At 41.2% G+C, this 14,742-nt stretch overlaps 1 protein-coding gene across 13 annotated transcripts in view; it reads left to right on the forward strand.

Moving 5' to 3' along the window:
* The window catches only part of PPFIBP1 (PPFIA binding protein 1), a 189,179-nt gene that overhangs the window by 99,725 nt on the left and 74,712 nt on the right, over positions 1-14,742 (forward strand). For 10 of the 13 annotated variants that reach the window (XM_028491124.2, XM_028491125.2, XM_028491128.2 and 7 more), the window contains 2 exons: positions 3,502-3,600; positions 7,017-7,111. The exons of 1 other annotated variant lie outside the window; for it this stretch is intronic. In XM_028491124.2, the coding sequence (XP_028346925.1) occupies positions 7,078-7,111 (34 nt within the window). In that variant the 5' untranslated portion in view covers positions 3,502-3,600; positions 7,017-7,077. The remainder of the gene's footprint in view (positions 1-3,501; positions 3,601-7,016; positions 7,112-14,742) is intronic. 2 more of the 13 variants (XM_028491130.2, XM_055085534.1) reach the window with 2 other exon arrangements.

Here is a 14,742-nt window from a genome sequence, read left to right on the forward strand (position 1 = left end):
TTTCTATCCTGTTCCATTGATCTGTATTTCTGTTTTTGTGCCAGTACCATACTGTCTTGATTACTGTAGGTTTGTAGTATAGTCTGAAGTCAGGGGGCCTGCTTCCTCCAGCTCCATTTTTCGTTCTCACGATTGCTTTGGCTATTCGGGGTCTTTTGTGTTTCCATACAAATTGTGAAATTTTTTGTTCTAGTTCTGTAAAAAATGCCAGTGGTAGTTTGATAGGGATTGCATTGAATCTGTAGATTGCTTTGGGTAGTAGAGTCATTTTTTTAGAAACACAAATTGTATCAGGTCATCGCTATGCTTAATACCCTTCAGTGTCATCCCTCTGCATGACATGGCCCCAGCCAATGTCTCCTCATTTTGAGCCACTCCCCTTTATTCTTTAAACTCCAGTCCCACTGACTGTGTCACTTCCTGTACTAAACATAAAACCACTGTTCTTTGCTGAGGTGATTATAGACCTGTATCCCAAGGGTATCCACAGAGAAGGTGAATGTGGCACTGGTCCTAAGAGAGCTTTTGTGCAATTAGAAAATGGTGGCCCTCCAGGGAGACACAGCACCTGGGCCTGAAACCGGCTGGATTTCAGCCTCCACTCACCAGGGCAGGGCATCCTGTACAGGACACAACCTGCACAGCCAGAATGATGACCCTGACTTGAAGATGTCAGTTGGTTCATCTCCAAATTAAAATAGGTCTGCTTGTCCTATTTAGAAGCAGAATATTGGACCACTTCTGGAAATTCCTGATAGCCCAGTGACTTAATAATAATTGTAAATATGAAAAGGCTTTTCCTATGGAGCTATAGAAATTGTTCTTTGCGTGACCAGGATAACATGTACATGTCTTTCTAAACCAGCATGGTTACATCTGTGCTGCCTGATCAGAAGCCTCATCTCATAGTTGAAGACCAGGAGTGATTTACAATCTAGAATGTCACTATCAGCTTGCGTCTAAGTTTGAAACTGAACACGTAAAGCCCCAAGACTGGTTTTCCTATGTGGAGGAGGGCCTCCAGTTCATCAGAGAGGCGTGGCATTCTTTCATACGATGTGTTTGCTCTTGTGAAAATGACTTGAAGCATTTGAGAGCTGGCGGCAGATGAGATGGGGGGAGACCTAATTCTTGCTGGGCATGAGTCATCTTAATACAAATCTAAATTGCATGTTTTATTAAGCAGTTTCATTGTTGGTACAGAACTATTCCTCAATCCTAGGTTGCTTTGATGTACATGTTATATATCCACGTGTCCTCTGCCAGGATCCTAGCATAGACCTCTCCCTGAACAAACACTGAAGACATATGACATATTAGGATAATTTTGCTTTTGATTTGGGGGCAGTTTTGTTTCTTGTTTTAAAAGTCAGTATTGAATATTCGGGGGGTGTTTGTCTTTTTTCAGATGTATGGGAGTGCCTAAATCTTATCTGGGGAGGAGTATAAGAAAGTATGAAAAACAACCATGCATACTTGATACCTTTGTAATTTCAAACGACTAATGGATGCTCCCTGCAGGTCATTGCTGGGTCTCTCAGTAGGAATAGAATTTGAATCTCGGAGCAAGCAGTCATTTTGTAAGTGTTTGTTATGACATTGCAATTGCTGAATATGCTGTATCTAATTGAATTAGTGTATCATATTCATTACTGGGTCATAAAGGCAGTTGTTGAATGTTGTTACTGAAAAGAGCATAACATGACCAGCACATCACGGCCTTAGAAAACTCAATCTTCTATACAGAGCTGTAGCTGGGCCTTTCAGGCCAGCTGAGCCCTAAACTCTGCCTCCTAGGGTGCCCTGTACCTTTGTAATCATGGGTCCTGTTATCCCTGGCGGACGGTCAATCTGCTGCTGCCACAGCCCAGCATCTCATGTTAGGCCTCACCACTTGTGATAGTTCGCTAGGGCTGCCATGACAGAGTACCCCAAACTGGATGACTTAAACAACAGAAATTTACTCTCACAGAAATTTCTCAGAAATTTATTCTTTATTCTGCAGGCTGAAAGTCCAGCATCAGAGTTTGGCAGGGTTGGAGGCTTCTGAGGACAGGATCTGTTCCAGGCTTCTCTCCTTGGCTTGTAGATGACCGTCTTCTCCTTGTGTTTTCACATCATCTTCCATCTATGCACATCTGTCTGTCCAAATTTTCCCTTTTTATGAGGATGCCGGTCAGAATGGAATAGGGCCCACCTGAATGATCCCATTTTAACTTCGTTATGTCTGTAGAGACTGCCTCTCCAAATGAGGTCACAGTCTGAGGAACTGTGGTTAGGACTTCAACATATGAATCTGGGGGGAGACACAGTTTAACCCATCCCACCACTTATAGTTGAGCTTTGATAACAAATGAGCCTCAGAAATCTAGCTATACTGATTTTGGAATCTTCCTTAAATCACCAGAGAAAATCTGTAACTTAGCTGAATTTTCACCCTTTTTCGGTACCCAACAGAGCACCTTTGTGTCGGCAGTGTTGCTTCTTCAGTTAACAGTGCACTCTCTCCTTCATATTTCATGAGTCATTAGGCCAGAAAGTGTTAGATAAATGAAAATAGATATGAGAGCAGCACCTTTAATAAGGGGGCTTCGGCCACGCCCTTTCCACCCAAGTCCGTGACCTGTAAAACATCTAACCCATTCCATGTTCGGAGGATTTAAAATCCTGTAACATGTTGATCTGTGGTGTGTTTTTACTTGACACTTGTTTTGGCTACACCACTCATGCATAGCCTTTATTTGCCACATAAGCCTTGTTTAGCTGAGTGGTTTTGACACTTACAGCTCTCCAGTGCTTTGGGCTGACTGTTTATTCCAGGAGTTTACAGCAGAATTTTCTGGCAGGTCATTCTGACACTGTCCAGTGATTCCTTTGGATATGTAGGTTCTTGAGGTGAAGGATGTCTTCCTTTTCTCCTCAAGGCGTTTCCCAGTTTCTGGAAGATGGACGTATCTGCCAAGCCTCTCTCTCTGTAGACTCCTGGCTCCTGTCACACTTGTATGCCCCTATCTGTATTTTTAAACTTGCTCCTCCCCGCGTTCCCAAACATGTTATATGTTAATGTCACTGGTATGTACCTTCTTAGGCTTCTGGGCATTGAGACACAACCTATTTTTCATTTCTCCTAGCCTAGGGGACCAGGATGAATGGGAGCTTTTCTCCTCTCTCTACTAAATGAGTCAGACTTTGTCTCTTCTTAGACATATTCTGTAATATCAGCAATCTGCTAATAAAACTACCCATCCCTGCAAGAAGCAGAATTTCGGGCTCTTTAGATACTGCATGACATCATCATCATCTGTATGTCTATGAGCCTGTAGCAATGTGGAAGGAGACCAAGGTCAAAGGCCCTTTCTGACTGTGTGTGAATGGGCCTAGTAATCTTTACTATTAAGATGAAGTGGAATATTCTAAAATTTCTACTAAATAAGAAATAAATATATCAGTAAGGCTGTCAACCATCTCAGCTTTCCTTTAAAACATAGATTTCTACCCCAGAGGTTCGGTCTCTGGCTGGTTTCTTTTTATTTACAGAAACTTGAGCTGTTGACTGTCTCTAAGCAGAGGAAGGCCTGGGACAATTGTGAAGAGTCAGAGGTAGGTCTGTAACTTATGAAGGGTGACGGAAAGAATGTGAGAGTTGTTTGTTTGTTTTTTGGGTGGGATTTTTAGGTCTAGAAGGTTTTTAACATGTTTATTGGCGGAGTGGAAGGAAACAGATGACTAGAAAAGATTGAAGGTATGAGAGAATGAGGGGATGAATATGGAAAAGGTTGGGGTGGTATCAAGAACACGGTGGAGAGTTTTCCCATGACAGAAGGCTAAGAGCCGGGAACAGGCAAGTAAGTATACACAGAAATTTCAGATAGAGGAGAGTTCCCTGGGATTCTCAGTAAGGTAGGGTATGAAGTAATCTACTGAGATTAAGGGTGGGCAGGAATAGGAATAGACCAGGGGAGAGTTTAGTAGGAATTTTTAGAGACAGCCATTATGAGAAATGTGATAGGGAGGGAAATAATGACGAATAAAAGGATTGTTGAGTAACATTAAGTGCCCATTCGAGATTAGATAGCAGGCATTTGAAGCAGAGCCAACCCAGCTTCCTCTAGCAGTGCTTGGTACAACGAAATCAAGACACAGCAAGGAGTTTCATAAGGAGAAATACATTTTTAATGCTGTGTTACTATTTGACAGAAGGCAGGACTTGAAGGCATCCTGAGATTAAGATAATTCCAAGACATTCAATACACATGGCATAAACAGCAAAAATGTAAAAAGTATACTTTTACATAGTAAAAAAGTCTAGTTTCCTACTTATACAAATATACAAATGCTATATGTATTTTTATTTTTATCAATATATTATGTAAAAATAGTGTATTTTGATGAGTACATAGTAAAAAAGTATATTTTTTTATGTATATACAAATATATTATTCCTTTGCCTTGTTTTTAAGCTCAAGCAAACACTACGTTAAGTAGAATGTGTACCTCAATCACTGAGAATATCCAAGTTTGGGGTTGCCACTTGAAAATAAGACTGATGCTGAAGTTGGCTAGGGAAAAGGTATGTCTCTGGCAGGTAGGCTCACCTAACCAGGTCCATGAGATGGATTTTATTGGAAAGCAAAGGTAGAAATTGAGGATGGTCACTTGAATGAAAGTTCCTCAGTGCCTAGAATATTTACTGGCACATGGTGGGTGATTGATAAATATCCTTTGAATAAACATGTATATGTGTGTACGAATGAATGTATGGATTAGCCATGTCATTTTGAAGCACTAGTCCTACCAGACAAAGTATGGAAAATCCCTATTAAATTGGTTATTGGTAGCCCAGCAGTAGGCATTCAACATATAGCTATGGTGAGAGCAAGCTTTCAAATTCCTGTTAAGGCAACTGAACATATTTTACTTGCTCCACTTTTCTTCTTTGTCTCCCCCATTCCCTTTCTCCTGAAAGCTGTGGGTTGCCAGAACTTTCATTAAAATGAAAACAAAAATCTAGGTTGTTGATCTAAGACATAAAAGAGCCAAACAAGCCCATTAGTGTACTGTTCTTTAATATGCAGTAGTCTATAGCACGTTTGGTGGTGATTAATGAATAATTTTGTGTTGATAGATACAAGCAAATGGTTATTCATCTGTTCATCAAACCTGTATTGAGTATATGTCCTGAGCTAAGCTTGGTATAGAAATCATTAAGAGCGGGACCTTAATTCTTAAAAAGCTTAGTCTGGTAGAGACAACGTTCCATGGACCTAGTCAAGTGAGCCTACCTGCCAGAGACATCCCTTTTCTTTAGGTAAATATAGCGTCTAGTAGAGATAACCCATGGTTCCATATGGTACCTGGTAACAGAGGTTAAAAGAAAAAAAGTGCTATGGGAGTACTTGATGCTGTGGTTGTGGATTTTCCGTGGGTAGTCTGCCATGACATACAGCTTTCATGTACAAGATACAGGTACTTCATTAGGCTTTAGCGTAAAGGATGGTGGGGATGACAATTTTATAGTTCTTCTTGCTTCCTTTCTTTGGTGGATGGAAGGAGCGCTTGTCATGCTTGGGTTGGGAGGGGACGGCTAGTCGCCTCAGTAAATGGCCTCTCCATCTTTCTATTGATTAGGCCACGGGCTTGAGTCCTTTCTTTTTCCTAAACACTGTATCAAATTCTGTTAGCTTTTCCATCAGAATATAGACAAGGTGATAGGAATGTTGATATCTTGTTAGGGGGTGTGTTACATAGGTATGTGCATTCCTCAGAACTCATCAAACCATATAGTTAAGCCCTGTGCATTTCACTCTATGTAAATTCCCCTTCTCAGTCTCTCTCTCCCCACCTGGGCCTCAAATACCAAATACATGGAACTCTCCTTCCTCAGGGCCTTTGCACTGGCTGTTGTTGCTACCTGGAAGTTCTTCCTGTATAGTCACGTGATTTTCTCTCTCACCTTTTTTCAGGGCTTTGTTCAATGTCATTTTATCAGTGGGGCCTTCGCCGATTATCATATTAAAACGGTAACTCCCTGCCATTCCCTTTTTGCGCAGAGAGCCAGCAGAATGTACAATTAAGATCATGGGCTCTGGTTTCAAATCCATTTTCTAGAGCTGTATGACTCGGGTGCCCTTTCTGTGCCTCAGTTTTCTCACCTAATATCATGTCAGTAGGGTTATTGTGAAGATTTAATGAATTAATACACGAAAAGCACTTAAAACAGTGCCTGATACATAGTAAGCTAATGTTATCTTTATCCCCTTTCCCTGCTTTGTTTTTCCTAAATTATTTCTCACCATCTGATTTACTATATATTTAAAATATTTATTTGTTTATGGTTTCTTGCCATTAGAATGTATGCTTCATCAGAGCAACAACTTTTTATTTCCTTTTTTTCCTTTTCCATTGTCTTTCTTTTTCTTTACTGCTATACCCTCATCACTTAGAATAGTGCCCGATATGTTATAGGTTCTCAGTAAATATTGTTCAATCAATGGGAAAATGAGCAAATAGGAAAGGGTTTGGGGCAGAGGTCGGCAAACTTTTCCTGCAAAGGGCCAGATAGTAAATATTTGAGGCTTTGTGGTTATAACTGTTCAAATCTGCTGCTGTAGCATGAAAGCTGCCTCGATGATTACATAAACCAATGAGTGTGACTGTGTTCCAATGAAACTTTATTTACAAAAACAAGCAGAGGGCCAGATTTGGCCTATGGGCTGTAGTTTGCCAACCCTTGGGTTGGGAAATAAATTTTGGCCTTGCTTTCCTGATTCTCATTATCCTTCCGTTGAGCACATCTCCCACGGCAGCAATTAGTGCTAGTCACACAGACCTGAAATAGTAATAACTTGAAAAGCATTATATTACCTATTATTACTTGGCTCAGTCCTCATTAATTGTACAAAGTTTCCATATGTCTTTTAATATCTTAATAGTGAATAACAATGTTAAGAATATATTTTGTACTTTCAACTGTATAATTTCAGGGGTCTGGTTTTCATTCTTTTTTTCTGCAACAGCTGAAGACATCTCTGTACTGCTGATTATGGCCAGAGGCATGTATGCTATAAAAGAAAAAAAATGTTGACATTCCACTTCCTGTACAGCCAAGAGTGTAAGTGACACTCAGTTGAAATAGAAACCAATAGAAATTACCTACTAGACAAACAGTTTAGTCTTTAAAATTATTCTAGTCTTATTTCTCTACAAAATTCTTCCCTAGACCACAATTTTTACCACTCTTCCCAGTCAGTGTGGTATGCTGATAAATTCTTGCATTTTAAAATACAGTGTAGGGCTTCCCTGGTGGCGCAGTGGTTGAGAATCCGCCTGCCGATGCAGGGGACACGGGTTCGTGCCCCGGTCCGGGAAGATCCCACATGCCGCGGAGCGGCTGGGCCCATGAGCCATGCCCGCTGAGCCTGCGCGTCTGGAGCCTGTGCTCCGCAACGGGAGAGGCCACAGCAGTGAGAGGCCCGCGTAACAAAAAAAAAAAAAAAAAAAAAAAAAATACAGTGTGCTTTGGGCCATGGTGTGTGAATGACAAACTATGAAATTTTAGTGCAAAATATAATAGCTTTTATTGCTGTATTAAAACAGAGAAGATCAGAAATTATACGTGTTTTGCCGCTGCGATGCATTGTAGTTAGACATGTAAGTAGTTCCTTACAGGTATACATTTGAGATATTGCGAGTTTGGTTCCAGACCACTGCATTAAAGCAGATACTGAAAAAAAAAAAGGTGAGTCACAGGAATTTTTTGGTTTCCCAGTGCATGTAAGAGTTATGTTTACACTATGGTATAGTGTAGTAGACAATAGTCTTGTCAAGTGTGCAATAGTATTATGTCTAAAAAAAACCAATGTACATACCTTCATTAAAAAACACTTTATTGCTAAAAAATGCTGTCATCTGAGCCTTCAGGGAGTCGTAGTGTTTGTCCTGGTGGAGGCTCTTGCCTCAGTGAGATGCTGGTGGCTGCTGACTGATCAGGGCAGTGATTGCTGAAGGCTGGGCGGCCGTGGCAATTTCTCAAAATAAGACTACAATGAAGTTTGCCACCTCAATTGTCTCTTCCTTTCATAAGTGGTTTCTCTGTAGCATGCAATGCTGTTTGATAGCATTTTACCCACAGTAGAACTTTTTTTTGAAACTGGAGTTAATTCTTCCAAACGCTGCCACCGCTTTGTCAACTCAGTTTATGTAATATTCTGAATCCTTTGTTGTCATTTCAACAATCTTCACAACATCTTCACCAGGAGCAGATTCCATCTCAGGAAGCTACTTATTTGCTCATCCATAAGAAGCAACTCCTCATCCCTTCAAGTTTTCTCATGAGATTGCAGCAATTCGGTCACATCTTCAGGCTCCACTCCTAATTCTGGTTCTCTTGCTGTTTCCACCACATCTGCAATTACATCCTCCACTGAAGTCTTGAATCCCTCAAAGTCATCCAGGAGGGTTGAAATCAAATTCTTCCAAACTCCTCTGAATGTTGATATTTTGATCTCTTTCCATGAATCACAGATGTTCTTAATGGCATCTTGAATGGTGAATATTTTCCATTTAATTTGCCCAGATCCACCAGAGGAATCACTATCTATGGCAGCTATAGCCTTATGAAATGTATTTCTTAAATAATAAGACTTGAAAGTCAAAATGACTCCTTGATCCATGGGCTGCAGAATGGATGCTGTGTTAGTGACATGAAAACAATATTAATCTCATTAATGTTGTATATCATTGTACATCTCCATCGGAGTTCTTGGGTGGCCAGGTGCACTGTCAATGAACAGTAATACTGCGAAAGGAATCTTTTTTTCTGAGCAGTAGATCTCGAGAGTGAGCTTAGAATATTCAATGAACTATGCCATATGTCGACGTGCTGTCACATACTTTGTTGTTTCATTGATAGAGCCCAGGCAGAGTTGATATTAGCATAATTCTGACGGACCCTAGGATTTTCAGAATGGTAGATGGACATTAGCTTCCACTTAAAGTCACCAACTGCTTTAGCACCTAAAAAGAGAGTCAGTCTGTTATTTGAAGCTTTGAAGCCAGGCCTTGACTTCTTCTCTCTAGCTATGAAAGTTGTATATGGCATCTTTTTCTAATAGAACCCTCTTTCATCTACATTGAAAATCTGTTGTTTAGTGTAGCCACTTTCATGAATGATTTAAACTAGATCTTCTGGATAACTTGCTGCAGCTTCTGCATCAGCACTTGCTGCTTCACCTTGCGCTATTATGTTATAGAGAAGGCTTCTTTTCTTCAACCTCCGCTAACTTCAAACTGCAATTCTACAGCTTTCTCACCTCTCTCAGCCTTCATAGAGCTGAAGAGTTAGGGTCATGCTCTGGATGAGGCTTTGGCTTAAGGGAATGTTGTGGCTGCTTTGATCTTCTATCCAGACCACTGCAACTTTCTCCATATCAGCAATAATGCTGTTTCACTTTCTTATCATCATGTGTTCACTGGAGTAGCACTTTTAATTTCCTTTAGGAAGCTTTCCTTTGCGTTCGCAACTTGGCTAACTGTTTGGCGCAAGAGGCCTAGCTTTCAGCCTACCTCCGCCTTCGACATGCCTTCCTCACTGAGCTCATTTCTAGCTTTTGATTTAAAGTGAGAGACGTGCAACTCTTCTTTTCATGAACACTTAGAGGTCACTGTAGGGTTGGTTATTAACTGGCCTGATTCCAATATTGTTGTGTCTCAGGAAATAGGGAGGAGAGACGGGGGAAAGGCCAGTCAGTGGAGAAATCAGAACATGCACCACGTTTATGAATTAAGTTCTCCATCTTATATGGATGCTATTCATGGTGCCTCACAGCAATTGCAGTAGTAACATCAGAGATCACTGATCACAGATCACCATAACAAATATAACAATAATTAGAAAAGTTTTGAAATATTGCTAGAATTACCAGAATGTTACACAGAAACATGAAGTGAGCAAATGCCGTTGGAAAATGGTGCTGATAGACTTGCTCGACACTGGGATGCCACAGACCTTCAATTTGTAAAAAACAAACAAAAAATACAAAGCTACTGCTATCTGTGAAGCACAATAAAGTGAAGCAAATTAAAACGAGGTATGCCTATGTGTGACTGCCATTGATGTTAATTTAATACAAATGTTTTTTGTTTCGCTTCTTCTGAATTTAGCCATATATCATTGTCAGTGCTAACCCTTTTCTACTTTCCATTTAATTATTGTCATCATTTGACATGTATGGAAAAAGAATAAACCTGAACCGTACTCCCCACTTGTTGGGGTTCTCTTGCGCGTGTGTCACCCCTTCTGTCTGTGCTCCGTGGCTGCAGTTCCCAATTAAAGTACCATGTACACACCTATTCCCCAGAACCCCACCCAGTGTGTCCTCCAGAGCAGTGCTTCTCCAACCATCTCTGGTGAAGGACTAGGTTTTTTTGTTTTTTTTTTTGTTTTTTTTTTCTTATTCCAATCCATCATGGATTCTTTTTTGTAAAATTCAGTTTTTAAATAACTGGGTTTGGCAGCAAAATTATCATGTAATTGGATATCACAGCAACGTCAAGTTGCTATAAAATTTTCTGAATACTTATTCTCAATTTCTATACTTATCTCATAGTAGACCAGTAACAGTTGGTGAACTAGCACCAGTTCATAGACCATGTTTTAAATAGCATCACTTTAGAGAAAGAAGTAATCGTCAGATGTTTTTGACCCAGTGTAAGATACTTTCTTTTTTTTAAAAGAAATTAATTAATTTATTTACTTTGGCTGCGTTGGGTCTTCGTTTCTGTCTGCAGGCTTTCTCTAGTTGCGGCGAGCGGGGGCTACTCTTCATCACGGTGCGCGGGCTTCTCATTGTCGTGGCTTCTCTTGTTGTGGAGCACAGGCTCTACACGCGCAGGCTCACTAGTTGTGGCTCACGGGCTTAGTTGCTCCACGGCATGTGGGATCTTCCCGGACCAGGGCTCGAACCCGTGTCCTCTGCATTGGCAGGCAGATTCTTAACCACTGCGCCACCAGGGAAGCCCTAAGATACACTTTCTTACGTCATGATGCAGTACATATGCATGCATGTCCTTACAGACGTGCACACACACACACACACACACACGCACATGCACGAGTGCTCATGTGTGCGCTGAAACCACTGGAATGTCAGCTCCCTAAAGGCAGAGTGATGTGTCTTTTTTGCTTGTCTTTTCCACTGTTCTGCCTCCAGGACCTGGCACATGGTAGGCCTTCAGTCAGTATTTGTTGCAGGCAGGTATATACATAAAACCAAATCAAAAGTTTCACAAAATAATACTTTTATTTCTTGTGAGACATTCTGATGTCTTCTATTTTATTAAAATAAATGTTGATTATAGTCTACTAAACTTTTTCACTACCTTTTAATCTTAGGGGTTTATAGCATACTCCTTTAGAGGGTGCTTATATATAGTCACCTTGCCCATTCCCTCCCATTCAGAGCTTCGAGGAGCTGTTACCCAGCCCTGCCCTCCTTAGGGGTGCAATTCTGGGTCTCACATATCCCAGAACTGCTTATCTCTTGGCCAGCGAAGACTAGGTTGGTAGACCTGGGTGGGAAAATAGGAGAGAGATGAGTCCTCAAGTTATAAGACCTAAAAAGAAGAGGTTAGAGTTGGTTAGAAAAATTAGAAGTTGAAACCTGCTCAGGCCCCCTGATATTTCTGCATCATATCGGGAACTAAGTCTGCAAACTCATAGGAGTAATAACATCATTCCAGAGTAGCACAATGAATTTGGTTCACCTACCTCTTGAAGAGCATGAAAATTCATTTTATGAGATTGTAGCTAGCAAGGGTGATAGCAGTGATCAAATTTATCTTAAAAGTTAAGGTGAGAAGATAGGTTTCTGGCCTGTGCAGCTAAGAGGAAGCTCACACTATTTGCCAAAACAGGGAGTATAGGAGCAAGAATAGTTATGACATGACAGTGTGCATGTTTGAGGAGCTCCTGGGGCGTATGCGTTTGTGCTGCAAGCATTTGATGTCCACCACATGAGACACTGGGGATGCAGAGATCAGAAATACAGTCTCTGTTATCAAGGAGCTCACAGCGCAGTCAAGGAGACAGATGCTGTAAAATTAGGGGTCTCGTGAAGTCATACCCAGGATGCTCTGGGAGGGCCCAAGGAGGCCTGAGCTGTCTTGAAAGTGTGTGGATGGATGGAAAGGATGCCTGAGCTGTCTTGGAAGTATGTGTCCCCGGGCTTAGAAGGGGTGGTGCAAGGAGAGAAATGACAACACAGAGGTAAGAGAGCAGGGTGTGTTCAGAGAAGGGTATGCTGTGCAGTGTGAGAGGCAGGCGGGGGTGGGTGTCCTGGGGCTGGCATATAATTTGGACCAGAAGCACATGAGATAGGTGGTCCTGGTCAAAGTTGGTGGTCCTAGTCAGGGCATAATAGCTGTTTGATAAATACCTGTTGAATTGAGTGAGAGGCATACTTGGGTTTTGGACTGAAATCTTACTTCTTGAGTGACCTTGGGCAAATCCATAATTTTGTGCAGTCATCATAATAGCTACTAATAGTAGGTAGAGGGAAATGGGCCATCCTTTCCATTTATTGCTAGATCTTCAGATTTACTGACATTTAACCCACATCAGTTTTTCAAACAGCAGCAACATCCTTTTATTCAAGAAGTAAAAGATCTTGGCTTATTGTAATGAACTTTTAAAATCAACTCCCTTCTTGTTATCATTCCTACATAACAATAGCATAGAGCCAAAAGGTTCGTTTCCTTTTATTTTAGCCTATTTTCCTTGCTGCTTCATTTATTTGAATATTTAACCATCTTTTATGGCTCTTCATTTTTGTGAACAGGAGAAGTCACTCTTTCTAATACACAGTCATTAATATGCCCTCTTTTATGCTCTGCCTTACATCTCTCTGTGAGAGGCTCTTCCATTTTCTGAGCATATGTTTGTGTTTATGCGGGTGGTTAAAATAACAAGTACTTTCTTATTTGGTTTGTAAATATTTGGTGAGCCCTTGGTATGCTTGAGGTTATGATAGAAAAATAAAATATTTAAGCCAATTATATCAGGGTCAAGGGTGTTTGAAAATCCTATTGTCTGAAGATGTGGATGAAAAAGTTTAAATATTTTATTATGGAAAATCTCAAATATATAAAAACGTAGACAGAACAGTATAGTGTTACCCTATGTACTTATCACTCATCTCAACAATTATCAAATCATGGCTAATCTTGTTTCATCTATATCTTTACTCTTATTCCCTTCTCCTTTATTTTTATTTTTATTTTTATTTTTTTTGCGGTACGCGGGCCTCTCACTGTTGTGGCCTCTCCCGTTGCGGAGCACAGGCTCCGGACGCACAGGCTCAGCGGCCATGGCTCACGGTCCCAGCCGCTCCGCGGCATGTGGGATCCTCCCGGACCGGGGCACGAACCCGCGTCCCCTGCATCGGCAGGCGGACTCTCAACCACTGCGCCACCAGGGAAACCCTCTCCTTTATTATTTTAAAGCAAATTCCAGGTGTCGTACGGTTTCATCCATTAATATTTTGCTCCTCTCTATTACATAAACATTAAAATAATTCCTTAATATTGTCACATACATGGTGTTCAAATTTCCAGTTATATCCTCAATATTATACTTATCTTTACAGCTTGACAAACTTTTTACATGTGTGTGGTAACATGAGATGTCACCCCTGCTGCCAACATCACCACTCTTTTCAACACTTCCCCTGCCCCCTCGACCCCCATGTCTTGCCATGTTGCCCTTTTCAAGTGATTCTGAATTAATTTTCTAGGGATGTTAGAGAAGACTGCAGGTGAAAGGATTTGGACTGATGCAGTGTGGAGGAGGAAATACGTGATGACAGATACATAGCAGAGAACCAGAAAGCAAGGAGGATTGTATAAGAATCTTAAAAAGTTCCAGACATAATGACTGAGTAGTTGAAGTTTAAAGGGAGAGATGTTTTCCAGGTTAAAACCTGAATTGCTTCTTCAGAGCTGTTATTTTTAGATCAAAAGTAGAAGCAGGAGCTGGGGAGAGGAGCTGTGCCCTTGTTTCCCTTGGTAGGCAGTTCGCAACTCCTCTGGGTGGGGCTCGCTTTCCCGAGAGGGAAAAGGGCCTCTTGTGCTCTAGCACAGTGACCGAGTGCGTGTCAGAATCACGTGGCAGCTCAGGCAAACCCTGCCTCTAGACTTTCTGGCTCAGTAGATCTTGGCCCAAGGATTTACATCTGAGCCAGCTCACAGGGGATGCTGAGGGCTGCTGCGGATCAGGCCCCACACCTTGAGCACCACTCCACAGTCCTTCCTACTCCAATTTTCAAGACATTGCTTTGCTAAGATTGTATTGCTGCCTACATGGGAAGTCATCTCATAATGATTGACATCCCTAGTGAGCATCTTGCAGGAAAAAATTGGTGAGAGATCTGTGGGTAATTTATATGAAACTGTATTGTTTTCATAATGACCAAGTAATAACTTGGTGCTCCACCAGCCTAGCTGAACGTGTGTTAACGTTCTTTCACTGAAGGGATTTCTCCTTTTAAGTGTCTTAGTATCCATCTCTGGGCATGGAATTTGAAGTTCTCTTTCAAACTTAAAACATTTTACCTAAGTAAAGCTGAGAAAGTTAGGACAAATGTCATTCTCACCAAAGTTTAGAAACAGACTTTCTAATTTTCTTACAACCTTCCTTCCTTCCTTCCTTCCTTCCTCCCTCCCTCCCTCCCTCCCTCCCTCCCTCCC

Source organism: Physeter macrocephalus, chromosome 6, assembly GCF_002837175.3.
Source record: "Physeter macrocephalus isolate SW-GA chromosome 6, ASM283717v5, whole genome shotgun sequence".
NCBI lineage: Eukaryota > Metazoa > Chordata > Mammalia > Artiodactyla > Physeteridae > Physeter > Physeter macrocephalus.